At 43.8% G+C, this 26,477-nt stretch overlaps 1 protein-coding gene across 1 annotated transcript; it reads left to right on the forward strand.

Moving 5' to 3' along the window:
• The first annotated feature begins 290 nt into the window (after positions 1 to 290).
• Positions 291 to 25,431, forward strand: LOC142415721 (inter-alpha-trypsin inhibitor heavy chain H4-like). Its single transcript, XM_075514386.1, has 23 exons — positions 291 to 413; positions 5,007 to 5,039; positions 8,446 to 8,606; positions 9,052 to 9,156; positions 9,819 to 9,981; positions 10,085 to 10,195; positions 10,280 to 10,408; positions 11,288 to 11,404; positions 11,986 to 12,154; positions 13,134 to 13,250; positions 14,772 to 14,953; positions 15,826 to 16,008; positions 16,616 to 16,755; positions 17,398 to 17,552; positions 18,059 to 18,088; positions 19,483 to 19,569; positions 20,152 to 20,205; positions 20,556 to 20,594; positions 21,086 to 21,199; positions 21,868 to 22,042; positions 23,514 to 23,668; positions 24,548 to 24,650; positions 25,203 to 25,431. Exons 1-23 carry the CDS (start codon positions 291 to 293, stop codon positions 25,276 to 25,278), a joined length of 2,721 nt encoding a protein of 906 aa, XP_075370501.1. The 3' UTR covers positions 25,279 to 25,431.
• Positions 25,432 to 26,477: the final 1,046 nt, after the last annotated feature.

Here is a 26,477-nt window from a genome sequence, read left to right on the forward strand (position 1 = left end):
AAACACAAAGAATAAACATCCAGATGACACAGTTTTAGCATCAGTGCCATTTCTTCACGCTGTCCCCTTGCCAAGAGAGCTGAGGAGGAGCTGGTCGAAGGGGCGTCACAGAAACCTGGAGACTTCACCCAAATCTGCGCTGACTGCAGCGGTGCCCCGGCGAGGCCCCTGAGGCCTGGGGCATGCTGTGGGTGGCAGCTGCCCTTCAGGGCTCTCCCCTCACGGCCAGCCTTCCCCTCACGGCCAGCCTTCCCCTCACGGCTCCCTCACACCCCCAGGGCAGCAGCGTCATGGTTTCCCCACAAACGGCTCTGCAAGGAGGCAAGATGCTGGGCTGCCAGTGTGCCCCAGCTCTGACGGAGGGCTTCCAGCACATTCCAGAGTGGCTTTTTCCTCACATCCCGTTGGATCAAGTGAGAAGTGGGGTGACAGACCAGCAGCACAGGTGCCGGCTGGTGCCATGTCCCCCCTGACTGAGGAGCCGAACAACCCACAGGGCGTCTCTGTACAACAGCAAACCCACTCTGAGTGGAAGTTGGTTTTTTGCAACTCTGTTTACATCTTGATTTGCTGCATTAAACATCAAACCTGTTTTCCCCCAAGGTTATAAACTGGAGTATTTCCCCTCAGTTGGATCTTTGCGCTCAAACACAGCTAGTCCTCTGCTTTGTTGGCACCTGCCATGCTTTTCACAAGCCCCAAGTCCCTGGCAGCACATCCGGGACAGTAAGGTAGGTGCCACCTTTATTTAAAGAATAACTTTAATTTTGCACAGGCTAGACCTGATTAAGAGGTGAAAGTGGTATCAAAGGTCTCTGTGCACTGTGAAGAATATCATCTTTGTCTTTTGTCCCAAACACTTGAAGGATAAAATGTGCCAACATCCACGAAGCTCCCAGAGAGGCTGAGGAGTGGGGCATACATAAGGCAGCAGCAAATCCTTTGAGTTTAAGGGGGAGGTTTCCTTAAAAAAAATTTTCACTTTCAAAGCTCGTTATTGGCAGCCAAGACACTGCCTCTCCGCTGGACACTGTTTCTCCATGGGGCCCAGGCTCCTCACAGGTAACTGCACAGACTTTTCCTCTGAGAAGGACTCCTTCCAGAGCTTCGAAGATAAAACCAAAACAAAACATAGTGGAAAAAAGTTCTTGCCCTGGTAACACTGGAGCTGTCCCTGCACCAGGTTTAACAAACCCTCCTTAATGTGTGATGAGAAGTTGGCAGGAGGTTGGTTGTTAACTAGAAAATGGAGAGGAACAAGTGGGACAAAATGATGTTACTGCTTTCTTTTGTACAGTACAAGCGACTGAATATTGCAAATTTGCTAGACTGGGTAGCAGGAGAGGGGGGTGCTGTATTTCAGAGCCGGCTTTGGGTATGTTGGTGCCGATTTAACAAAGCACAGAAAACTCCATGTCCCACAGACTTGCAGCGTGGATGCGGCAGGGAAGCAAGGTAAGTTATCTGCCAGAAACCTGAGATTTTGCTAACAGCTTTATTTCCAGGATGTCCTCAGGTTCAATTATTTGTGATGCTTCCCAATGTGACAGTAAGTGCTCAGAACCAGGGATATTTTTTTCTTTTTCTGTCTTTTACGATGGACCTCACCTAAAAAATATGCATTGGAGGTAAAAGCGTATCCCTGGGACAAAGTTGCTCCCCATTTGTCACAGCAAGGTCTGTGCTCTCCTGTTTGAATTGCAGGAATCCTCCCCTGTCCCCAGCCTTGCTGCTGTGCTGGAAAAGACGCTGGCTGCTGCTGCAGGACAGGAGATACTTGTAGGTGAGAAGAACAAATATAAAGCTGCCTGGAGAAATTTTGGTCATCTTTTTCTTCATCCTTGCAAATCTAATAAGTCCAATTGTGGAAAATGTGTTTTCTTCCTTTTTTTTCCCTCCTTTTCATAACAAGAAATAGTGACAGAGAAGTGTCTGAACAAAGCCCCAGGATTTGAGGTTTGGGGTCATTTTGCACACAAAAGTATCTCCTGTTGCGATGGTGGATTTGGATCCTTCCTCCAAGGTGATCTGAAGTAATTTCACAGCACGTTCATTCCTCGGAGTAAGAAGCACTGGGTGCTGCAGGACTGGTGCCCAGTGCACCAGCAGCAAGGGGCACTGGCCATCAGCGGGGATGGCTGTCGGCGGCTTGTACAGAAACAGGGCAAGATGCTTGAGTCTGGGGACAAGGCTGAGTGTGAGATTTTCCTGTAGCTGCTTCAGCAAGCCACAAAGGGATGCGGGAGGGATTTCACAGCTTCCCTGTGTGCTGGCCGGCTCCGTGCAGCCAGGAGCGGGGCAGAGCCAACTACGCCGCCTAAATCTGTGCAGTTAAAGCAGCTCTTTAACATCCATGTGATTTTACATGTAGGTATTAGAAAACTGATGACAGATCCACTTAATTAAGGCTAAAGCTTTGGCTCTTGGGGATCTTAGGCCACTAAGTGTATAATCCTGTGTATTTTAAGGGATTAAAGTGTTACACGAGTTGTAGAAGTTAATCAGATGTATAGCAGTTTTAATTTTTCTCTGTTAAAATATATATATTTACATCTCCTGCTATAAACAATACAGTATTTGCAAGTAGTATAAACAGTCTGCCTGGAAGAAGATAAGTTTATTTTTAAAAGAAGTTACTTAAAGCACAAGCCTCGTAAGACTAGGCTGTGCTCAACAGACTCTTTATGGTGAACTTGTAATGTCTGTGAAAGTAATAAATTATTGAGCCCTGCATTAGCATCTCCTCGCAAATCCGAGGCCACTGGAAGCATGCTTTCCACCTGGATGCTTTGTCTGTAAAATAGCAATGAAGCAAACACAGATGCATCTATTTCCACAGGATTTTTGTGTTAATTTAGGATAATTAATGCCATCACCTACCATGGAGTTATGAAGGGGAAAACGCTGTCAAAAAGCAATATGAAAAAGTGTTTTTGTGTGGACAGACTGCAGGTCTAGTTGAGAAAGGGCTGTTCCCTGATTTCCCTGCAGGGCAGATGGGCAGGGAAATCATGGTGGGAGGGCAGGATTCAGCCTTCGCCTGCGCAGGGGAGAGGGGGCTTTCCAGATTGCATCTCTCCACAGCGCCGGCTGGTTGCACGTTAACGTACCTGTATACATGTGTTCATATACATGTGTTCACCAACCTGATCTCCTTCTACGACAAGGTGACCCGCCTAGTGGATGAGGGAAAGGCTGTGGATGTTGTCTATCTAGACTTCCGTAAAGCCTTCAACACGGTTTCCCACAGCATTCTCCTGGAGAAACTGGCTGCTCATGGCTTGGACGGGTGTACTCTTCACTGGGTAAAGAACTGGCTGGATGGCCGGGCCCAAAGAGTGGTGGTGAATGGAGTTAAATCCAGTTGGCGGCCAGTCACAAGCGGTGTTCCCCAGGGCTCAGTTTTGGGGCCAGTTCTGTTTAATATCTTTATCAATGATCTGGAAGAGGGGATCGAGTGCACCCTCAGTAAGTTTGCAGATGACACCAAGTTGTGCAGGAGTGTTGATCTTCTTGAGGGGAGGAAGGCTCTGCAGAAGGATCTGGACAGGCTGGATTGATGGGCCAAGGCCAACTGTATGAGGTTCAACAAGGCTCAGTGCTGAGTCCTGCACTTGGGCCACAGCAACCCCATGCAACGCTACAGGCTTGGGGAAGAGTGGCTGGAAAGCTGCCTGGCAGAAAAGGACCTGGGTGTGTTGGTTGACAGCTGCCTGAATATGAGCCAGCAGTGTGCCCAGGTGGCCAAGAAAGCCAATGGCATCCTGGCTTGTACCAGAAATAGTGTGGCCAGCAGGACTAGGGCAGTGATCGTGCCCCTGTACTGGGCACTGGTGAGGCCGCACCTCGAATGCTGTGTTCAGTGTTGGGCCTCCCACTACAAGAGAGACATTGAGGGGCTGGAGCGTGTCCAGAGAAGGGCAACGGAGCTGGGGAAGGGTCTGGAGCACAAGGCTGATGGGGAGCGGCTGAGGGAGCTGGGGTTGTTCAGCCTGGAGAAAAGGAGGCTGAGGGGAGACCTCATCGCTCTTTACAACTGCCTGAAAGGAGGGTGTAGAGAGGTGGGGTCGGTCTCTTCTCCCAGGTAACAAGTGATAGGACAAGAGGAAACGGCCTCAAGTTGTGCCAGGGGAGGTTTAGACTGGATATTAGGAAATTTTACTTCACTGAAAGGGTTATCAAGCATTGGAACAGGCTGCCCAGGGAAGTGGTTGAGTCGCCATCCCTGGAGGTATTTAAAGGACGTTTGGATGAGGTGCTTAGGGATATGGTGTAGTGGTGGTCTTGGCAGTGTTAGGTTTACGGTTGGACTCGATGATCTTAAAGGTCTTTTCCAACCTATACGATTCTGTGATATAAATACATACAGGAACCAGGGGCTGCTGCAGCAGCTGCATATGTCTAAGAGATCCTCTGAACTACAGCCCCGGGGGATGTTATTTTTCCCGTCCTGTTGATATTTTCAAGATTTCAGATATTTTATTTTCTTGCGCTGGGAATGAATGAACAAATGAAGTCTGCTGAAAGCTTTCCACTAAAACAAGAAGCCCCAGACATGTGGCATAGGAATGGCTCATGACAGTTTGCTCCCTGACCCCCATTTCTCACCTTGATTTCCCCAGTTGTAGAGCTGAGGAGACGAACTTTTGAAACGGGTTCTGCCCAGGGTCTGTTTACCCCACTACCTAAAAAACCCCTTGTTTTTTGCCCACAATGTGTTTAACATGCGTTGGAGAAGAGGTAGACGTTACAACTACTCGTATGGAGAAATATCTTTTAAATAGTCATGCGAGCCGTCTTGTGTTAGGAGACTAGCTAAACACCACATGAGTGAGCATGTATTTTGGGAATTGTGTTAGTATAACGCTGTCCATAATTATTTGTGTATAAAATTGGACTTTTAAGAGAATTTCTTTTTCCAGGGCTACAAGCCAACGTTGACCAACAAAAACTTCACAGGAACTGCTCGAAGTCCCTGTTGGATGAAGATTTTTATTAGAAAATAGAAGCTGAAAGGAGTCATCCCACTCAGTTTCCAGGTAAATTCAGGTGCAGAGCTCTTCCAGCACTAACCTTTTGTGCAAACAGCCCCGCCTAATTCTGCACGTTAAAGGCAGCTTTGCAGAATCCCTGGCTGGATGCGTCGCAGCTGTGGTAGGGCTGGACGTGGCCAGATGTGCTCCCGTGCACGGCTGTTGTTGCACTCATTTTTGGGTGGTTTGTGTCTTCTTTGTACACTTACGTATGTGTACGTACAGGCACTGACTTAGCGCCTCTCTCCCTAGAGAATCTTACTACTGTGTTTTTACTGTTTAGCTAAAGGCAAGCCACAACTGACTTTGCTATTTGACAAACAAGGATTATGGCTTGTCAGAGGAAGCAAAAAGGGATGTTTCAAGAGGGCCGCTCCGTACCTCTCATGGGCCAGTTGGGCAGGGAGACACAAGGTTTGAAGAAGTCACCAGCTGTAAAATCTCACGTGAATGTTTCATGTCTTGGCAATCTCCAAATCCCTGAAGTGCTTGAGATAATGTTAAGGATGTGCCCTTTCAAATCATTACTGTTGGATATGGTAGAGATTCATGCATCCAAAAATGCAGCTTGTTGCACAGACCAGTTCATCTGCCTGTGGGACTTCACGTGCCACAGTGAGATCTAAGATTAAAAAGAAAACACAAGGATTTCTTAACTTTATGCATTATAAAACATTAAAATTCTAATGTTTAACAGCAAAGATCTGTTGGAAAAATAAACGTTAACCAGGTCCAAGTTTTCCCTATGTTTAACATGTAAATATTAAGTTTCTGGGTCTCTTCAAAGTCTACTAATATCCCCAAGTACAAGTTACTCATTAACTGATTAAGATAAACCGAGTTTTCATTTGAAAATCTGGTCTTTCCAAAATGGAGGAGAGAACGTTGCTCGCATTGATGGTCTTTTCCTCACTTGTAGTATTAGCAGAAACTATTGCTCAAAAGGTATTTGCTCTATTTTTTTTTTTTTAACAGTATCTTGTTTGCTCATTTGATGATCCAGTGGTATTACGGTAGCCGGCCAGGTAATGCAGGTAACTCCTCTGGTAACCACCACCTGTGGAGCCTCAGGTGTACTCTGTCGTGATTTCAGAGCTTTGGGTCCTTTTAAGGCCTTTTTGGTTGTTTGTTTGGGCTGTTATAGTACAAATGTGGCAAGAGAGCATTTGCAGATGTGTCTGATCATGCTCTTCCCCAGCGATGTAAAATATCAAATTTGAAAGATCAATAGGTCTCCCTCAGCCGCCAGATGAGGTTTGGATCTTGACACAGGGCTGTTACAGCAGGACTAAACAAGGACCATTGTAGTGCCAGGAGGTTTCTGACAGGTGTTTAATAACTTATATGGAACAGAAAAGAGGGGAGTAGACAGTTATTTGTACTGTCTGGAGGAGCAAACTGTGTTTTGTATCATCTCAGGGTGTGTGTGACTGGTCTTATTTTAAAAATACTAATATTAGAGAAACGGAGAAAGCCTTATGTTGGCAGGTTTTTACTTCCATCGTGCCTATTCAGAAAAGTGTGAAATACAACCGAAATGCAGGGGGGGTTCTGGGAGGCAGGGACAGGTCTTGTGGCTGCCACAGGGGCAGCTGAGCACTCTGCAAGAAGCTGTGGATGTGGTCTATGGGCCTGCAGTGCCTCGGGGAGCGGCCACAAGTCACTCCCCACTGCTTTCGGGTACACACGGGGGCTGATCCTCTCCTGCCCCCTTCGCTAAGGGCACAGCGATGCCCCTCACCATGCTGCACCCCGCTGCGTGCTCGTTTGTGCTGGTCACAGCCTAAAATGCTGCTGGGGCTGGGCAAGCACAGGGGATGCAGGTCCCCAGCCCCTTGTCCCCGCAGCATTCCTTCGGCACGTGGCAGCAGGGTGGATTTTGCACAGGGTAAGTTTTGCACAGGGCGAGCTCCTCCTGTGCTGGAAGGATGCTCCATGGGCAGCGATGGCCATCATGTGCCTGTGCTGCCCCAGTGAGCCAGGGCTCGGGGCTCCTCAGTCATGGCAAAACCTCCCCTCCGAACGTGCCACGGGCAGGTTTGAGCGTGGCAGAGCAGTGAACGTGAACAGAGATGCTCAGGGATACTCGGAAAGCCTTTGGGAAGAGACGCTCCTGGGAGAGACAGCCCCAGCCTGGGCAGGGAGAGCTCCAGCTGGGCGTGGGCAGCAGGGAGGCACGGGCAGGGAGAGGCACCTGAACTGCCAGGATCAGGAAATTGTTCTCTCGATGAATATTTTTGGGTTGTATCCCGTTGTCCTGGATTGTCAGTAGGCATCAGGAGATGGAGCAGGCTCTGGCAACATTATAATGAAAAAAGAAACAGCCATCCATTACTCACATGGCGTTGGCTGTGGCACCTCCTGCCCTGATGCCCAAGCACAAAGCTGTGGTCACAGCTTTGTATTGAATGGCCATGTTTAGCTTGATTAAACTTTTGAATTTCGGCCAGTGCCCTGACTAAGAAGAGTGGATGCTATTAATTGGTGAGCAAAGTACGGGAGATGAATTATCAAAATAACTAAAGATGAATTAGCCATTCAAAAGATTTGTGAGGATGGAAAATTGAAAATAGAAGTGCTATGATCTGCTTTGATGCTGAGCTTTTTTTATTTTAATAAACTATTGGACTACTGTGAGGCTGGTGATGTCCAGATCAACCCTTCTTAGTGTCACTGCTGAAACACGGTAGGGCCTTTAAAACAGACATCCCAAATGCAAAAGGAGGGTGTTTACAGAGGCAGGTGCTCCAGTGATTCCCAGTCCAGCCAGCCTGTGGGGTGTTCCCGGGCAGCTCCAGGACAGTGCCCTCCTCCCTTGAGTGTTGGGGGCCCTGGAAGCACCAGACCAGGAGAAACACAAGCGCTCAAAGGGCATCCCTGCTTGTGCAACCAGCGAGGGGTTGGAGGCCCATGCGGGGTTTCAAACCTGCTAAACATCGTATGTGACACAAGGCACTGAGCTGAAAAACATGTGGCAAAGTCAACAGCTGGGAGACCAAATAAATAGTCATGCAAAAACCTAGCAGGTCTCTTTCCATGGGTTGAGTGCTTAAAGAGACATCTGATTTTTCTGAGGTTAATCTTAGGCAATGTATTGGGGTGACACAGCAGCTGCTTCAGAGTACCCCAAGGAGAGAAGACCACAGAAAAAGGCTTGACAGAAGCCTTCTGTGGAATGACAACACGCAGATGTAGCTGCAGATTTTGCATGGGGCTGTGGTTGCAGTGGCAGAGGTGTGAATGAGCAGATGGCCAGTCTGGTCGTGAACAATTCCCCCTCCCCAATTCTGGCCAGACCTTCTAACAGTTCGTTCCTTCATCAGACTTTTCCAGTAACATCACCCAGGTAAGGACTGCTTAGGAGCAAAACCTGAGTGTTTCTGTTTCAGCCTGTTTATTTTTTTTTTTCCAGCATGCTATTGAAATCTACAGCCTCCACGTGGACTGCAAGGTCACATCGAGATTTGCTCACACCATCATCACCAGCAAAATTGTCAACCGAGCTAATGAGTCCAGAGAGGCAACCTTTGAAGTGGAGTTACCCAAGACGGCCTTCATCACCAACTTCTCCATGTAGGACCGGTCCTTACCTGTGGTGTGGAGGTGGCAGCTCTGGGGGCTGGGGGCAGGTTCATCTTTCTTCTCAGGAGGTGCTGAGCAAAAAGCACAAAGAGCTGAGCTCTGGAGGGTCCTGCACAAAATGCTCTGAGGGGCAAAGCAGTAGGCAGCCAAATAGAAAGAAGGTGGCTAGGGCCAGGGCGAGGCTGCCTGCTGCAGAGAGTGGGTGACAAACATGCTCGGTGGTGGTGTTTCTCCTGCTCCAGCCACCTGAGACCCTGCAAGGAGGAGGGCTGTGTTGTGGTGGTGGCTCCTGGCATCCTCCTGGACAGGGAGGGATGTAGGAGCCAAGCAGTGTTCCCTGCTCATGCCCCAGGGGCCGCAAAGTGCAGCGTTCCTCTAGTTTCTTTCCCCAGCGCTTTCCTTCTAATATTAATTAATTTTTATGGAAACCAAACAGGTCCATTGACGGTAAAGTATACCCAGGAATAATAAAGGAGAAAGCTTCTGCTCAAAAGGAATATGACACTGCGGTCTCGCGCGGGCAGAGCGCCGGCCTTGTCAAGTACGTTGCTGTCCTGAGTAAGGCTGCTCCAACGCTTCTCGTTTGGCTGGGGGTGGGTTAAACCCTGAAGCCAGCCACCTCCCAGGGGGGATACATGTGAAAAGCAGCCTTGGGTTCTTGTTGGGAGGGATGGGGTGCGTGTGTATATGTATATATATTCACATACATATATGATTTATATTGGGTCCTGCAATGGGCTTCAGTGGGAGGTGTCACTGCTTAGTGTTGCCCTGGGACTCGCTGTCACCCGGGAGCGCCTTGCCGGGCTGGGATGATGCTCAGCTGTTGAGTCTGCTTCCCCGCAAGTGCAGAGGACCATGGCACTTGAGCAGACATCACGCCTTCTGGATATATTTAATCTGTGCTTCCCACGTATTCAGTCCCAGTCCCGCTTGATCCCAGTCTGAGGCATGCAGAGTTTTCTGCTCCATTTCTCAGCTTGCACATGCAGCACCCATGACATGCTAATGTAATATATGTGATGTATATAATACCGCTTGCAATGTAAAAAATATTCTCTATGATGAATAAGATTTACTGCTACTCTTTTTTTATTTATTCCATGCAGCCCCTTGGCCATTATTTAGCACACTTCATAAACTTTGGCTACCGCACACAAACCTTCCCCACAGGACGTAAATCTCTGTTCTCCCCTCCCCCAGAATCACAGGCAGAAAACTGGAGCAGTTTCACGTGTCTGTCAGCATTGCGGCTGCCAGCAAAGTCACTTTTGAGCTGGCGTATGAGGAGCTGTTGAAGCGGCAGCTGGGGAAGTTTGAGCTGCTGATCAAGGTCCGACCGAAGCAGCTTGTCAAGCATTTCCAGGTGAGCTGCCCCGGCGAGGGCTGAGCAGGGAGCACCGCGGCGCCTTTCAGGCACGGCTGTGTTTCCTCCAAGATGCTGACACTGACTTCTTCTCCGCTGTCAGATTGATGTGCACATCTTCGAGCCCCAAGGCATACGCTTCTTGGAGACAGACAGCACCTTCATGACAAATGAGTTAACTGAGGCGCTCACAAAAGTGCAGAATGAAACCAAGGTAAAGCAGCAGCTGCCAGACGTTACTGCCAGTGGCAGCTTTAAGTTATGTTGCTTTAAATCTTTTCTTCTGATTGCTTTGCAGGCTCGTATTTTATTTAAGCCAACTGTAGATCAACAGAAGATAAATCCTGAACTCAATGAAACCCTCCTCAACGGTGACTTTGTTGTGCGTTATGATGTTAAGAGAGGTGCCACTGCAGGTGATATACAGGTAAAAAAGAAATAGAAATAAAAATGCTTTCAGATCATAGATACATCTGAATGTGAAGTGCAATCAGCAAAACAGCAACATTTACTTTGAAACACCAAGAGTGACAGGAAAAACTATTTCCATTAATCTGGGGTCAGCAGGAACTGATGGTGATGTTCAGTAAATCCCCAGAGACACCAGACACGTTGCAAAAATGGATGATCCATGGAAAAAAAAAAAATCAATCTTTCAAATTTTGTTTCAATACCAAATCTATATTGCCACTTTATAGATGTCTCTTTACATTCTTTTTTTTATTATTTTGGCTGATCTAAGGTGTATTTGTAGCATCTTGTAAATGAAGTTTAGAGAAATGTGATTTATATAACTATCAAAATGACTGCTCGGTTTTCTTTTATTTCTTGTGACAACTGAGGCATAACTAAAGAGAGCAGGAACTTAAAAATATTTATGGACCAATGCATATCCTAGGGAATAAAGTACATTATTTTCCATACCATTTCACTAATGAAGTATACATGGATGTGCTAAAAGATGGCAGTCACAGTCAATGAGCAGAGAAGTGCTCATAAGTGATAATAAAGAGGTAACATAATATACAGTGATAACACAGATATATCATACATATGGCACTGAGGCGTATAAAATATATATATGTATATTTTAATATATATATATGCTGTTCTCTTGCAATTTGTTCTCTACAGATAGTCTCGCTTCCAGCTAGGAAATACATTTTAATAGTGCTTTGATTTGGGCTTATCTAGAAGAACAGAATGCTGAGTACGCACCTCCCTTCTTGCTATGCCAGAATGTTAAGATGCAATTTTTATTTATTTAGATGTAATTTTATACATGATTTCACATTCTGTATTTCAGATTGTCAATGGGTATTTTGTGCATTACTTTGCACCCCGTGAAATGCCAGTGTTTCCCAAAAATGTCATCTTTGTTATAGATCGAAGTGGCTCCATGGCAGGCAGAAAAATTGAACAGGTAACTCACCTCAAAGTCCTGACCTCTGCTTGCATCAGTCATGCACACCAGCCTTCCGAGGAAGTGACTGTGAATTTCACTTTTGAAACACATGCTGGTTTTGTACACAGCAACGTTTTCAGACATATAGAAATGCTTGAAAATACATATGCACAGATTTAAGCTATTAAAGGGCAACACTTTTCTGATACGGCTATTCTCACGGGTATCAAACATCAAGGCAGAGAGTACTTTTTCTGTCTCTATCTTTGCAGCATATTTTGCTTCTAATTTTTTTATTTAACGAAGTTTAAAGAATTAATTTGTCTGTTTTACCTTTATTGATTACTGTGTATGTAGCTTTGCTAGAGAGCAGACAAGCCGGCTACAGCCCCCATAGGTGGTTTTTTGTGTCTGTAAGTGAAGTGAATCGGCCATTTCTGATGGTCTCAACCTGAAAAATACCATTAGGACTAAATAAGGGCATTGGGCTGCATCTTGAATAGTGCTTTAGAGAAACCCCCTTATTGCACTGCAATTCCAATCCCAGTTCTGGCAGAGAAGTAGAAATATTCAAAGTGATTGTTTTCTCCTTGGAACAGACGAGGCACGCCCTGTTGAAGATTTTGCAAGACCTCCGCCCAGAAGATCATTTCACCTTTATCACCTTTAGCAGCAAAGTGGTGGAGTGGAAAAGCTCTTTGCTGCAAGCCACTGCAGAGAACGTGGCGAGTGCTGCAGGATTCGTGCAAACTCTTTCTGCTAGTGGAGGTACAAGGCACTGCCTAGGGGCTTGTAACCACAAACATGCCCCCAGTATAATATATTGCTTAGAAAAACATTATTATTTTTATTAGTCATGTACTGCCACGGAACTACCATCAGTGCTCACAAAGCAAGTAAGTTTTTAATACTTCTGAGTGATGAGTGGGATAGAAAGGCTGGTTATAGGAGTGGATGGATTGGTGACTACATTATGATATGGATATGGAGAGACATGATTACGTCACATCTATGAACCACACAAGCCACAAAGTTTTGTTTCAGATTTTTTATAACAGAGATGGCTGGAAGATTTCCCGATAGTACATTTTTTTTTCTACAGAAAAATGGCAATTCACACAACATTTGACAGCAATTTGCTGACTTTTTTGATATCAAGGGTCCCCTTGTAAAATAAAATGCATCCAAAGTTATTCTCCCATGTAAGCCACACTACAGAAACAAAATAGTCAAAATAGGCATGAAGCATTTCTATTGCTGCATCACTCGGGGCGCTTTGTTTTATTATTTAGTTTTATGCACATCTAAAAGGCTATATCTTCCGTTACTGTTACGCGGTTAGTATTAACGTAGGTTTTCTTATCCCAGGCACTAACACCAATAAAGCCCACCTGTGCCCAGCTCTTTTCTTTGACTTCTCAAATAAGGCTAGGAGACTTTTCTTAAATGTAGGTTAACAGATGACAGTGTGTTTATTTAAGCACCTTTTAATGGCTCTAGACATGTTTGTATTTCCCATGACACATGTGTGGAAAATGCTCCCAAAAGAATACTCCAGCATTGCCATTGCAATATAATACACCGTAATTAAGCCCAGTAGGCTAAACCCCTAAATCCTCATCTCTCTGAAGGATTACTTCCTGCAGAAAACTTCAAACAACTCTGCAGGGCCTCTGCAGATGAAGTGTACCGATTTGTTCAGATGATTATCCTTTTTAGGTGAGTGATGCTTGCTTTCTCATTATAGGCACAGATATCAATCGTGCCCTGCTGACTGCCGTGAGCGTGCTGGATAAAGCCAAGAGGCTGCCAGAACGGAGCGTCTCCATGATTATTTTGCTGACAGATGGCCAGCCCACTTCTGGTGAGTAAATTCTAGCCTCAGTCCTCTCTCTCCTTGATTTTTTTTTAACTTTTACACTTGCATCCCAGATGTTGATAGACATAGTCTGTGTTTCAGAAGAGCTTTGATATAAGCAGGCCGGGCTATTGCTGGATCTGTGTCAGAGAGAGGATGACTATGAGAGGGCTCTGGCGAGGGCTGTGAGAAGTGATGGCAGAGCCTGCCTGCCCATGACTACACGTCCTTTAGCTGGGAACTGTTTTGCTAAATACCATTGGCTGCCCAGTTTATAAACTCGAGGGAATTGTTGGAGATACTCCAGGCTCAGCTGAAACGTGAAAGTAAAATACTTAGAGCTGAAACATGGACATTTGGCATACATTATGTACGGTCCCATTTGAGAGGTATTGCTTATATTTCTCTACCCTCTTTGCCCCAAACTTGTGATATTTTCAAGGTGCCTCTTGTTTTGTATTCTTTTCCATGTCTAGGTCTTAACTAGTGATCAGCTGTGATAGCACAAACCAGAGGGTTGAGATAGAAATATTGGGTTAAATAAACAGTGGCCCCCAATGCAATGGCACAAACATCCCTTGTTCTGAACAGGAGTTTGTCTAAGTTTTGTGCGGCACCAGCATCTCTGTGAGGCCAGCAATATTAATTCAGCTGTAAGCCTTCCAATAAGATTGGTCTGCCTTTCAGGTCGTGTGATCTGTACTGCTTTGAGGTTGGTTTACTTATTTGGGTTTTTTAATAAAATTCAGCTTACGTTGCTGCCTGCTCAGCACAGCCACAGTGAGCCTCAAATACCCCTGAGCACACTGCACATCCACAAGTTGGCTAGAAATGAGGCCGGGGTGGAGTGCCAGGCAAATACATGCAGCATTATTGCATACGCTGCCTTCCTTGGCAAAGCAGGCTGAAAGGGAAAAATCTGAGCTGCTCCCATGATATTGCTACAGGCAGTGACAGTTCCTGCCTGGAAATGCTGATAGAGAAGCTCTCCATACAGGGCCATCAGCTCTTCAAATGACAGTGTTAAAGTCTTTTCCCTTTGTCACGCAAAGGGGCTGGGAGAGCAGCATGGCTGAGTTAATTTGCAGTTTGTCTGAATTACACCATTAACTAATCCATTCTTCTCTGAATTCACACAGATAATTTTTATGGATGGTACTTGTCTTCCCAACACTTGATCAAGCATTTCCATCCCTTGCGCTGTTAACTTGTAGCGTGTGTCCCTTTTGTCCTAAAAACCTCCTCTGGCCCCTGTAATCTTGTAAAATATTTTGCACTTAGCCATGATGACATGAGTAGAAGTTAGTAAAAGTCATTAAGGGGGAGAATCAGGTTCTGGCACTCCAAATGCAGAGTGGTGCTTTCATCTCCAATTCCTTTAATGGAATTCTGTCCCATATATTTTTAATATTTTATTCTGAATTATTTTTAAAAGACTTTAGGCAGAATTTTCCATTAAACCCACTGCTGTGTTTTTGTACTTTCAGAAAACAAACAAACAAGGGTATGTTTTTGTTTCGATTACAGGTGAGAGTAATGTGGAAGTAATTCAAGAAAACATTCAGAAAGCAGTCAATGGGAAATACGCTCTTTTCTGCCTTGGCTTTGGGTTTGATGTCAGTTATAAGTTCCTGGAGAAAATGGCCCTAAGCAACGGGGGAATAGCACGTCGTATATATGAAAATGCTGATGCAGCTTTGCAGCTCCAGGTCAGGACTAAGGAATATGCCAGAAAAGCCATGTATCAGCTACAGCTTATGTCTAATCTTACCAGCAAAACCACAGATTTTCTGAGATGAAGAGTTGGTTTTGAGTTTATCTGTTAGTTTTGGGGAGGGAGGAAGGCAATTTTGGGGTATCGGAGGGTTTGTACCCTAACCATGACTCGAAGTCCTCAAATGAGCTGAATTTGGACAAACCTGGAAACTCACACATTTCTGTATGTCTGCAAAAAGACAAATTGTCCAGGGGAGGTGATGGTGGAAAAATTTCTGTTCATGGGTCTGATTTCAAACTGCGTGAAGTACTACCACTGGAAGCTATTTGTTATGGTTTCCCTAAAAACCAGCGGGTAGTTTGAGGCACCTGCAGGCAAACTGGCTCTGTAGTACCACCAGCCTGGGTCTCTCCTGCCCATCTGGAGAGGGGTCATAACTTTTGGGACAGTTTTTTGGGGGGAAGCCACTTCTACCTGTTTTGGCTGGATGTGCAGAGACTGGATTTACTTAACACCAGCCCCAGTCCAGAAAGAGAAAGATTAATCCTCAGGATTAGTCAAGTTTAAAAAATCAGATGTGAAAAGTGGCTAAAGCAAAACACCTAACTGGGTGGGACAGTGATAATGGAATGCTGCTTGGGTACTTGAATTACCATGGGAAATACAGTTTCCAGCCTGGCTGGAGAGGGTGTGCCAAAACCAGGGAGGAAACATTTAATTTTTTTTCTAGGTTTGCAGCGATTTTACACTGCTGAAGAAAAAGCTTTGCTCCCTTCTTTTTAAGGGGGTTTTAGACATTCAACATATTGCTTTGCATAATTTTGCAGTCATTTGTGTGCGCGCTCTCTCTCTGCTTCTCTTTAGGGCTTTTATCAAGAGGTGGCTACCCCAATATTAATGAAAATTGAAATGCAGTATCCAGAAAATGCCGTTGAAGGATTAACCAAGAACAATTTCAAGCTGTTTTTTGAAGGATCTGAAATTATAGTATCTGGAAAAATTAGCAATGAGCTTGATCTTTTGCCAGTAGAAATTAAAGCTCAGTCAGTAAGTGTTTAGTTTACTAACTGTGAAAAACATATCTCCCTTCTGTCTTTTATGGTGCAATAGGAGGCTTCAGGAAGTCTTGTGTGTGCAATAAATGTTCTCTACATTTGGGCATTCAGCTGTTTTCCCATTTTACAAAAATATTTGAGAATTCTAACAATTTTCCCCTCCTGAATTTGCTACAAAAGAAAAACCTTGAAGTATATCCACAAATAATCAAACAGCTTTTTTTTAAAAAAAAAAAAAGCTTATTTTTTGAAAGGATATTAATCCTTTCAAACCCATAAAATTTTGGCCTTTCAAGCATTTTTAGGAAACTGGTTTGTATTTTTAGAATGAAGAAGGAAATCTGAATTATTCATCTCAAAAATGTTGAAATAGAACAATTTAATTACCTCCTTTTTTCAACATTGTTTCGAGTCCAGAAATATATATCCAAAATACATGCTTCTTTGGTAGTTTGCAGTTGCATTTTCCAATGGGAAAGGACAAAATTGAAGGACAAAAAGGGCACTTTGGTACTGAAAGATGTTCTTTTAAGTCTAATAATGTGACTATAAAAGAAGTCTGGAAATGTTCTTTGATGGTCAGTTTTCTCCCACTTCAGCATGCTAGTGACTTGACTCTTAAAGAAGAAGCAAATGTCAAAGAGAAGGAGCAAGTATTTCAAAATCAAAGTTACATCTTTGGAAATTTCATAGAGAGATTGTGGGCTTACTTAACCATTCAACAGCTTCTGGAAAAATCGTAAGCTATTTTAATGTTTCTTATTACAAATTCTAACTTCTTAAAACACACATTCCTTATTCACAAATTATATGTTGAGAAAACACAAAGAAACAGAAATATTTCTGCAGAGAGTATTAAATACATAGTATACTGGAAGAATACTACATTACTGTATGAGGAACATGAGGTGCCTTTCCGTTTATGATAGCGCTGTATCATTAAATGTGTATATATATGTATATACACATATGAAAATATAATATAAAACATTCTTCATGACTTTACTATGAAATAGATTTTAATTGCATGGATTATGTTGAGCTGTTGTTACACATCCAGAAATATTGTCTGTAGATAAGTGAATGGCCACAGCTAGTAAAAAGAACAATAAGTATGTCCATAAGACATTTCATAGATCATCTATCTATTATTTTTATGTCTTTGAACCATACATAGGCTCCAGTGTTGCAAACATCTCCATAATTTCATAAGCATCTCCATAATTTCAAGCACATGAACAGCTGAGTTGTCCCAATAAGACTACTCACCCTTCAATAATGAAAAATATCTGTTAAGACACAGCTAATATGAAAAGGAATCTGAAGATGACCTGCTCATAGTCTCTATATGTTATTTCTTCATCATTAACACAGACTTTAGTATTTCAGCTCAAGAAGAGGATAAGAAAACCCTGGAGGCGCAAGCCTTAGAGCTGTCTCTGCGGTACAGCTTTGTTACACCCCTCACTTCCATGGTGGTCACCAAACCCGCTGGCCAGCAGCAGACGGAGCTGGCGAACAAGCCCAGCGAAGCCGGTAAAAGAGGCATCAAATGGCCCCCCTGAAATATGCTGTTGTTATTGATGAGTTGTTGTTGACCTCTAGTATAGGTTCATTTTATAGTGATGTGACACGGTAATAAGCCACATCGGAGGCAGGAGTTCAGGGATTAGCTTCCTTTCAAAATAAAACATACAGGATTTTTTTAAAGGTGAAGTGGAGAAATGGGCACTACTATTGAAATGGAAAATAATTTGTTTAAATATTAAAAGTAATTTAACAGTTGTTACTCAGCACTGCTGCCACTGCAAAGGGATTCTGCACTTTTCTCTGTAGCATTAAAGTGGAAAAATGAATGCAGGGGAGGAAAGCATGCCATTGCTAGGAGTCTTGCATGTGCTCTGTCTACCTACTCTTTAACACAAAAAAAAGCTCATCACCTGAAGCCCAGCACCACTTGTCCCAGTTTTCTGGTTTGCACATGGGTCAAGTCATTTAGTGTTGACTGTATGACACTAATCTGTCCCTCTTCCTTGTGTTAGATAATGAGAAGCGCAGCAGTTTTCCAAGAGGTAAATGTTTTCTTCTTTTCCAGTAGCATATTTCCATAATAGTCTCTAATGGCGGGGGGAAGAGCTTGTGGTGGTTGTTCTATAGAAGGAAATATCTGAGATTTGGAAAAAATATGTGAAGCAAAATGTAAGCAATGACTGCCAAGGTCTGTGCAGGGATAACATGGTCAAAGGTGGATAACAAGGTGGATAACATGGTCAAAGGGAGAAAATCTTCCATTCAGAAAGTCTTGAAGGCCAAAATTGACTTTATTCATGAGGAAAAGTAGTTCTTCAAGTGAATGGTGCTAATGATGTTTTCTGCTTCTTCCTACCATGTGCGAAGCATCTGTCAAAAAATTAAGCTCAAGACATTTTGGAATTACTTCTGAGGAGGATTTAGGTAATTTTTTTCTCTCTTTCTGGAAATAATAGATATGTTTATTAGCTTTGAACTTCCAGCATTATTAATCTGATAATCTCAGCTATGATAATACATCATAATAGCAATGCTTTTATAGGTGAAAAGCCCTGGTTTTGCTCTAGTTCTTTCACAGAATTGTATTGAGGGAATTATAGTGCTGCCCCGTTCTCTGAAGGTTACCTGTTTCAAAGTGGCGCAGGGGAGTTTAATGGCAGAAAACTCCCTGGCCAGAAGCACGGCCCAGCGGCTGCCCTGCCCTGCTCAGGGGGCACGCAGGGCTTGGCGCTGCCCTTCCCTCAAAGGTGCCAAGCCCTGCGTGGGTGTGATGGTTGGCAGGCATGGCTGCTCGAGGGCACAGGGATGTCCCCACTGGATCTGGCGTTGGTGCCTGCCAGAGCACCACTGAGCTCCGTTGCTCTCCATCGTCATGGACCAGCACAGCTGGAGCAGCCAGGGAGGAGAAGGGGCAAACAGGATGCTGGGCTACTGGGACCAAGGGAGGTTTTGATGTGCTCTTCTGCATATTGTTGCAATTTCTCATGTTGAACTCATCCGATTTTTAACTGCCAGTAACAGCTCCTGTCTGTGGCTGCAGCGCTCCAGAGGGACGGTGTTGTGAGCCTGTGCTGGTGCTGTAGCTCCCCGTGGAGCCAGTCCCTTCGCGTGCCAGGTGCCCACTTCCACCAGAAGCACCCACCCTCACACTGGGGACGAGCAGCTCTGCTGCACAGGCACCGCCGCTCCCCTGCCTCGTCCCCATGCACGAGGCGGGTGAGGCCCCAGGCATCTAGCAGACAATCAAATCCCTTTTTGCAAATCCCTTCCTCACAAAGTTCTTAGTAGTTTTTGTCCATTTCCATCCTTTGGCTGGAAATATTTTCCAGGGATCAGTGCTCATGCTCTGTGGACTTCATTACTGCAGATAGTTTACTTTGGGAAAGGAAGACAGATGCAGCTGGAGAATTACAGAGTTGATGTTTGAAACACTCCTGTAAGGTATGTAATACAATCTTGAATAAAATACAGATACTCTCTTCTCTTTCTCCAGGTGTTTATAGATTGAGTGGATCACTTCCTGGTACGTGCTCCTCTTTTGTTTTTATTCAGAATAATTTTATAAAGTTGTTAAATATAAATAAGTTTATTTTTATATATATATATTTATATATATATTTATATATTTATAAATAAGTTTATAAAGTTCATTTCATATGTAGGTTCATAGCAACATTAATAAATACATTTTGATTGTGGATGCCCACTTGATATACAATTTAGTTTTTATTATATGTATTTCAGTCCACAGGTATTTTATAATGAACTATAAGCTTTTGAAAACAATCTTCGTCCCTTTTCAGAAATAAAAAATTAGTATACCTCCTGAAAAGAAATGTGAAAGATCTGGAAAAGCATATATTAATAAGCTGAAGGAAATGGGTATAAAAAAATAATTTACCAGTCCTGGGGTTTGCTGTGTGAAGCCAGTGTGGGGCACAGCCGTCTGCACGATGACAATGCCTGTCCTGCGAGGAGGAAATCCCAGGGCGCTGCAGAGACAGAGCTCAGCATTGCCACGAGCTCCCACGGTGCAAAGGGTGGGGAGGGAGATGCAAGGCATGACCCCAAACCAACGAAACATTGGAAAACCCTTTTATTTCAGGTCGATGGCGCTCTGAGCCCCAATCTGGCAGGAACAAGAAGCTGTCGTCAGTAGGTAGTTATTCACAGTTGTGTGCGAGAGGATCTGGGGTGGGCGTGCTGGTTCAATGCTGCGTAGCAGCCGTTGAAAACGCAGCTCGAAACCCTCCGGCAGCTCACGCTGACCATGCCCCAGTGGCTCGCTCGATCCTAAGAGAAATAGGCACTGGATGTTGTACTTTTTTTCTCCATTGGGACATCTTGTTTTAAGCAAAGCTCTCTGTAGAAGTCAATGAAGAGCTCTGCTAAAAAGGCTTCTGTCACAGTATTCTTCCTGTGTTTTCATTAGTGTTCTTCCTAAGTTCATTAGCCAACTTAGAGAAAAATGTTTCATTAAACTCTTCTTACTAATTTTAAGTATTTTAGTTGTCAGGCTAAGAGACAAAATGAGAGCACAACCTCTTGGTAAGTAATACATATACTAGTCCCATTTTAATAATTAATATAACTGTAATGTACAGTTTTTCATACACTAATGTTTTTTCTGACTGCATCAACTCTGTGTAAACCCTTTATCTCTTCTTGAAATCCTTGGCTGTTTTTTTCCACATAAGTGAAAAATATCCCTGTGTCCCATGAGAAAGCCTCTCTGGCTCGAGGATATAACCACCAACAGAAATGTAGTACAAGAGGTCTTCATCCTCAGCTTTTCTAAGGGCTCATTGTCCTTAATAAACCCTAAGTTTAAAAAATCTGTTGTTTTCATTTGTATCACAATGCTGTGTCTGGGTGTGCTTTTCAGTAATTATTACTGTGTTGATTTTAATCATTCTATTCTAGAAAAGCTATAAGTAATATTTTAGGTATAAAATTATTAAGTAATTTTGCTGTGCCTATCCAAAGGGCACAGGCTAGATTTTTCTTTGCATGCTAACATTGTTCTTCTCACTTTTCAGCCAACGAATATCCACAGCTTCTCTTGCAATTACCCAAACAAAATGAAATAATCTGTTTAAATACTGATGGAAAAGCACAGCCCTCTGTCCACCTGCTGTCTGATCCGGAGCAAGGTGAGTGAGCCAGATTACCCCTGATACCAAGGACAAGGAGGGTCACTTTGGTCTATGAGAGCAGTTGGTGTCTTTGGGAATAATCCCCTTCTGTGAAGGACCATATCATACCTGCTGCCTTGCAGTGACTGGAGAGGCTCTGGTTAAACTTTCCTTTCTATTGGGCAATATTAACTTTCACTGTGCAACAGCTGAGGGCACTTCTCACAGGTCTGGCTGTGGGTCACCACCACCTCCTCCTGGTGTCACATCCATGGCCTTGAGGTTTTTCCCCTGCCCAGCCCTTGGGGGCTTCTGAGGATGCAGAGATCTTAAAACCCATGGTCCCTACATGCTAACGGGAAGATGCATGCTCTTAAAGCACTGCACTTTTGCTGTGGTCCTCTACTCAGAGGAGTTGTGGCCCCAAGCGCTGGTTGTCAGCTGCTCTGATTATGGAGCAGAGCCACCTCTGTGAGAGGAGGTGGCAATGTGGGGGTAAACAGACTCTGGTGACCCCACTGCAGCCTTGGGGGCATGTGGATCTGAAATCCGGGGCTGCTGTGCTTCCCAAGACTAGATTTGAGACCCTTAAGGTGCTTTAGCAACAAAGCTGAAGCAGTTTTATTAAGATGACTCGTACCTTATAAACACGGTCACTCGACAAATTTGTGTCAATGTTACTAAAGGACTCACTGTGACGGGGAAACTTGGGGACAGAATAAATCACTTTGTGCAGTTTGAAATTACCTATGTGAATCCCCCCGCACGAATCCACGTCTCCACGGATGAGATCATCCTAAGCCACAATAACGAGAGCACTCGGCTGCCATGGACGGAGTCAGCCACCTCCACCGCCCAGGGGTAAGGAACTTCGCCCCGTCCTTTCCCAGACTTGAAAATGTCAGTCAGATCTTTTTTCATTCAGGCCTCCACTTTCACATTTACTTCAAGTAAGTGCTTCCAAATGTGAAATCCGGTGAGTAACTCAACGTGAGCGGAAGCAGGGTACCTTCACAATCCCCCGTTTCAAATACAGAGAACAAAAAAGGTTTGATTTTAATTCTCCATGCCTGCGTAAGAGAATCAAAACAACTGCACCACCCGCCTGCCTTTCTGCTTCGACGTCAGAGGCAGAACATTTATCTTCCAAAGAAAAGGACCCGCTGGAGCACATAGCAGCCCCTGTGCCACCGCCGTGCCAGCTGCCACCAGGCACTTTGTGTTCCTCCAGCCACAGAGCGAGTACGGTGAAGTGATGGCTTAGACATTTACTGTCTCTTTCATACATCAGCTGGCTCCACACAGGCTGAAGTTTTCTTTCTCCTCAGTTTTAGCAATAACTCACATCTAGGCAGCTGACATTTTTTATGGGAAGGCATAAAGTGTTTGAATAGTTGTCTGTGACTAAATGCCTGCTGTTGGAGAAAGGGTACTTGAAATGCAGCCTTCATTTGTTGGATTAATTACAGCAGGATCCTTCAGTACCACAAGAGCGAGCTGAATGTAGCTAGTTCCACCAGCTTTTTTTGCATTGCCGGAATAAACCTCCGGGAGGATCTGCTGCTGGTGGGGGGCAGACAGGACACACAGCACTCCCTCCCTTACAGGCAGTTCTAGACAATAACAGAAGTCCTAAAACAACTGCTTTCAATTATTTTTGTAATTCTAACGGAGCCAAGAACATGCTGGATTTATGCCCCTCTCTAATTTGTCATCTGCCAAGCAGAATGATCCTCCTGCTTCAGACCAGCACCCGAGCCCTGGGAACCGCAGCGCTTTGTGCACCAGCGCGTGTGGGTGTGTTTTTGTCGAACCTGATCTGCAAGAGAGAAAAATTACAGTGGATGTTTGTGTTCTGCAAGCCCATCTGGGGTCAAAATAAAATTAATGGGTTAGAAGAAAGGCAGGGCCTGAAAAAACTTGTGAAATATCCAAGAAAAAAGTATTTGACTTGTTCATGAAATAAATGGAATTATTTTATCTAGTCTACCTTTTTTCTCGTTAAAATGAGGAAAAAATATTTTTTTTTTTCCATCCAAGCATTTCTTGTCATTATGGATAATAAGGTGTTTTCATCAGCAAAAAGTTCTTCTCTGTTGGTGTGTTTGCATGTAACCTGATATGGGAAAGATCTGTTGTGCAGCATAGAGAGAAAAGGTATGCTCCTTCATGTTTTCTAGCTTAAAAATAACCACCAACAGATCATGAAAAATGCAATTGCAAGGAGGCAAAGGCAAAAATGAAATTATTTTAATTAATTAATGTCAGCTAGTTAAATACATATTATTTCTTCATTTTCTTCTTGGAAATAACATAATAATTTACTTCCTAGGCTGAGAGTCTCAGTTGAAAAGGAAAGGAGCATTACAGCATCATTGTCTGATACAGTCACCGTAAAAATTTCCTTTGTAAAGTTTCCAGATGGTTTCCTTGGGCTGTACTTCTTGAACAGTGACCGTTTTTCTGACAAAGTCAGTGGAGTTCTAGGTATGTATCATGATGGATGTGTGCAGCAAAGAAAGATGATCTTGTAACTAAGCTCCTGAAATGAGAATGTGGTGTGTTTTTTTCAGCCACATCATAAGCCCTTATTCCGATTTTACTTCCCTGGGTCCTGACGAGCTCCCATGAAAAGCAGTGGGCAGGCACGGCAGCAGGAATGCTGTGTCAGGGGGTTCTACAGAAACTTTACATTTAATTTATTCTTTTCAGACATCTAACAGCCCCTTCTACGGCACCGCAATCCAGACCCTACTCTGCGAAGAGGGGAGGTCTTACCCCTCAAACACAACATAATGCTTTTCTGCTCGCCGGTGGTACAAGCCTAAACAGACTGCTAGGGGTTTAGAAAATGTTAAAATAAGACTAAAATAATAGTTGGGCTTAACCTCAACAGTACTGTGGAATGACCTAATTTATGCAGGAAATTAATATGATGTCAAATAACAGGCTATAAATAATGGACATAAAATTGTAAACAATCAGGGTTACAAAATGAAAGCCAGCTGGTCCTGAACATCTCAGCTCCAAAAGTCCTGATGCGACTAAAGCTGAAGTTGTTTCAAAAACTTTGCAAATGGAGAGGCTGCATATTCTAAAACCACATACACACACACAAAAGGTGAAACCCCATCAGAGCAAGGCTGGATCTCTCTGTGGAGGAGTGTTAGGGATAACAGGAGATCACAGCTGAAACACAGGAATTTTTTCAACTTACGAAGGGAGCTTCCAAATGTGGTCTGGTGGTTTGCTTGCTTTCTGAGGCAGATGGCTGCTTTCCTAGTGTTATAGCTGCCACTTGGGTTAAGTGAACAGCAATCCTCAGATGTTCTGTAGTTTTAAATAATTTGTGTCTCTGTTGCTTAGGTCAATTTTATTCAAAAGCACAATTTCAGAATAATTCCAACGTCAATCAGGGAGCTGATGAAAGACTCCTAAGTGTGTCTGGATCTGAGCACAAAGTTACCAGGTAAGCGATATGGGATAAGGGTGAGTGATGTACATGCTTTAAGATGTATCTTATCAGCTAATACCAGAGATCAAAAGAAATAAAACTAAGGGTGTGTTTGTCTGTAAGAATACACCTCTTTGGTGTAAATAATAGGAACTTGTGCTTGAATTTTTCCTTAACAGCCTGAATTTGTTGCTTGTTAAGGATGCTACAGGGCTCAAGGCTCCTATTGGGGGGCTGGGAATCATGCCCTGGGGCCACCGTTTGCATAAAAAATGCCAAATAGCGTAAGGTTCTGCTGCCTCGTTTACATGGATAGACTTCACTTACACTTCAGTTGCTTTTAGCAAGTTTCTGTGATGTGGCAGAAACGCTGTGAGCATGCGGTTTCTGCTCGCTGTCCTGGGTGTCCCCATCACCGCTGCCTCCAGCTCCAGGAGCGGGGAGGTGCCAGCTCTGCCCGCGCACAGTCCCTCTGACTCCTGGTACCATCTGCAAACATAAGGTCCATTCTGGGCCTGCCCTCTGGGTATTTTATCACAATTTTTTCTTGTTTTGATTTTGTTTCAGGCAATACAAGAAAGATTACAGGCTTGAGTCAACCAGCGATCCTGTTCTCTGCTGGTCAATAGATGTAACTCCCTAGAAAAGAGTATTCTGGGAAAGAAAATCATGCAAATGGTGCTCTTCCACATATTTTTGATATTTTCTCTCATCAAGAAAACCACACAGTTAAATGTTACTAAATATAAATGTCGCTAATCTTTTAACTCAAAACAATTATACTTTCAAGATGAGAATGTGCTTGCTTGTTGTTTGTGCTTTTAAAATGGCTTCTAATACTCAGAGTGGTTATGTTGTTGAAGATTTATGTGAATGAACTAAATAAAATTGACATTATCAGCTCACAGTTTGATATGGACACACAGACTTTGGTCTCTGAATAAACATAAGTAGTGGCCTCACCCAACAAATGTGTCATGCAAACAGTAATACATTTCTAAAATGTATACTCTCTATCCAGTTATAAATGACGGTGTTCGTGAACTATGCGTTTTGTAAAAAGAGTAGGGACTTTAAAGCAGTATTAGTTTACCATTTCTCTCATGTTTTATTTTATGGAGAAAAAAGACCCCAATCTTGCTGTACCAGAGTTCTTTTGGAGCTCGCTCTGTAACAACGTTCAAAGCTGATGACATGAGCAACAGGCCCACGAGTGGGGATGGCAGCCCCCACTGCCTGCAGTCCCCTGCATTGTTGCAAAGTTTCCGAGGCTCTGTTTTAAAAACCTCCGCAAAACAGACCTTGACTTGTTGCAAAACAGACCTCTGGCTTGTTGCAAAAGACAGCCTTTCAACCCTGAAATTTAGCAGGTTTTTCTGGCACCGTTTGACACAACATTTTGCAAACGTTGGAAGATGTTTCACAAATAATGAAGAACTCAAAAGGACATGTGGTGCACGGAGGTAACATTTCAGAGAATCGTACACACAGAAGCCTCTGCCTGTGGAATGCAAGTTGTAGTTTTAGTCTTCAGTTTTGTCATAAATTTTAATTCCAAAATTATTCTGTGTTTTAGAATTTCAGTTCCTATGTATCTTTGAACCCATAAATATGCCAGCATTGTAGAAGGTTTACCAAAAGTTGCTTTCTATCCTGCCAATAATATATAACTGGAAAAACTTTATTATTTTAAAGCAATGTACTAAGAGAGAAGCAACTTCCTGCCAAAGTCAGTAAGATAAAGCAAACGATGTAATTAGAAGCTGGTTTTTTAAAAGAACTGTGTAGACATGGTGCCAAGGTACGTTTGCGTGAATTGCTTGTACTTCCAAGATGCAGATT

The sequence above is a fragment of the Mycteria americana genome, chromosome 11 (assembly GCF_035582795.1).
Source record: "Mycteria americana isolate JAX WOST 10 ecotype Jacksonville Zoo and Gardens chromosome 11, USCA_MyAme_1.0, whole genome shotgun sequence".
NCBI classification, from domain to species: domain Eukaryota; kingdom Metazoa; phylum Chordata; class Aves; order Ciconiiformes; family Ciconiidae; genus Mycteria; species Mycteria americana.

Bases quoted from the DNA above. Each gene is read 5' to 3' on its own strand.
- LOC142415721 (XM_075514386.1), top strand. From the start codon at position 291: ATGGTTTCCCCACAAACGGCTCTGCAAGGAGGCAAGATGCTGGGCTGC. The intron at 14,954-15,825 runs GTCAGGACTAAG...GCTTCTCTTTAG, and splicing joins ATGCAGCTTTGCAGCTCCAG to GGCTTTTATCAAGAGGTGGC. The intron at 20,595-21,085 runs GTAAGTAATACA...CTCACTTTTCAG, and splicing joins AATGAGAGCACAACCTCTTG to CCAACGAATATCCACAGCTT.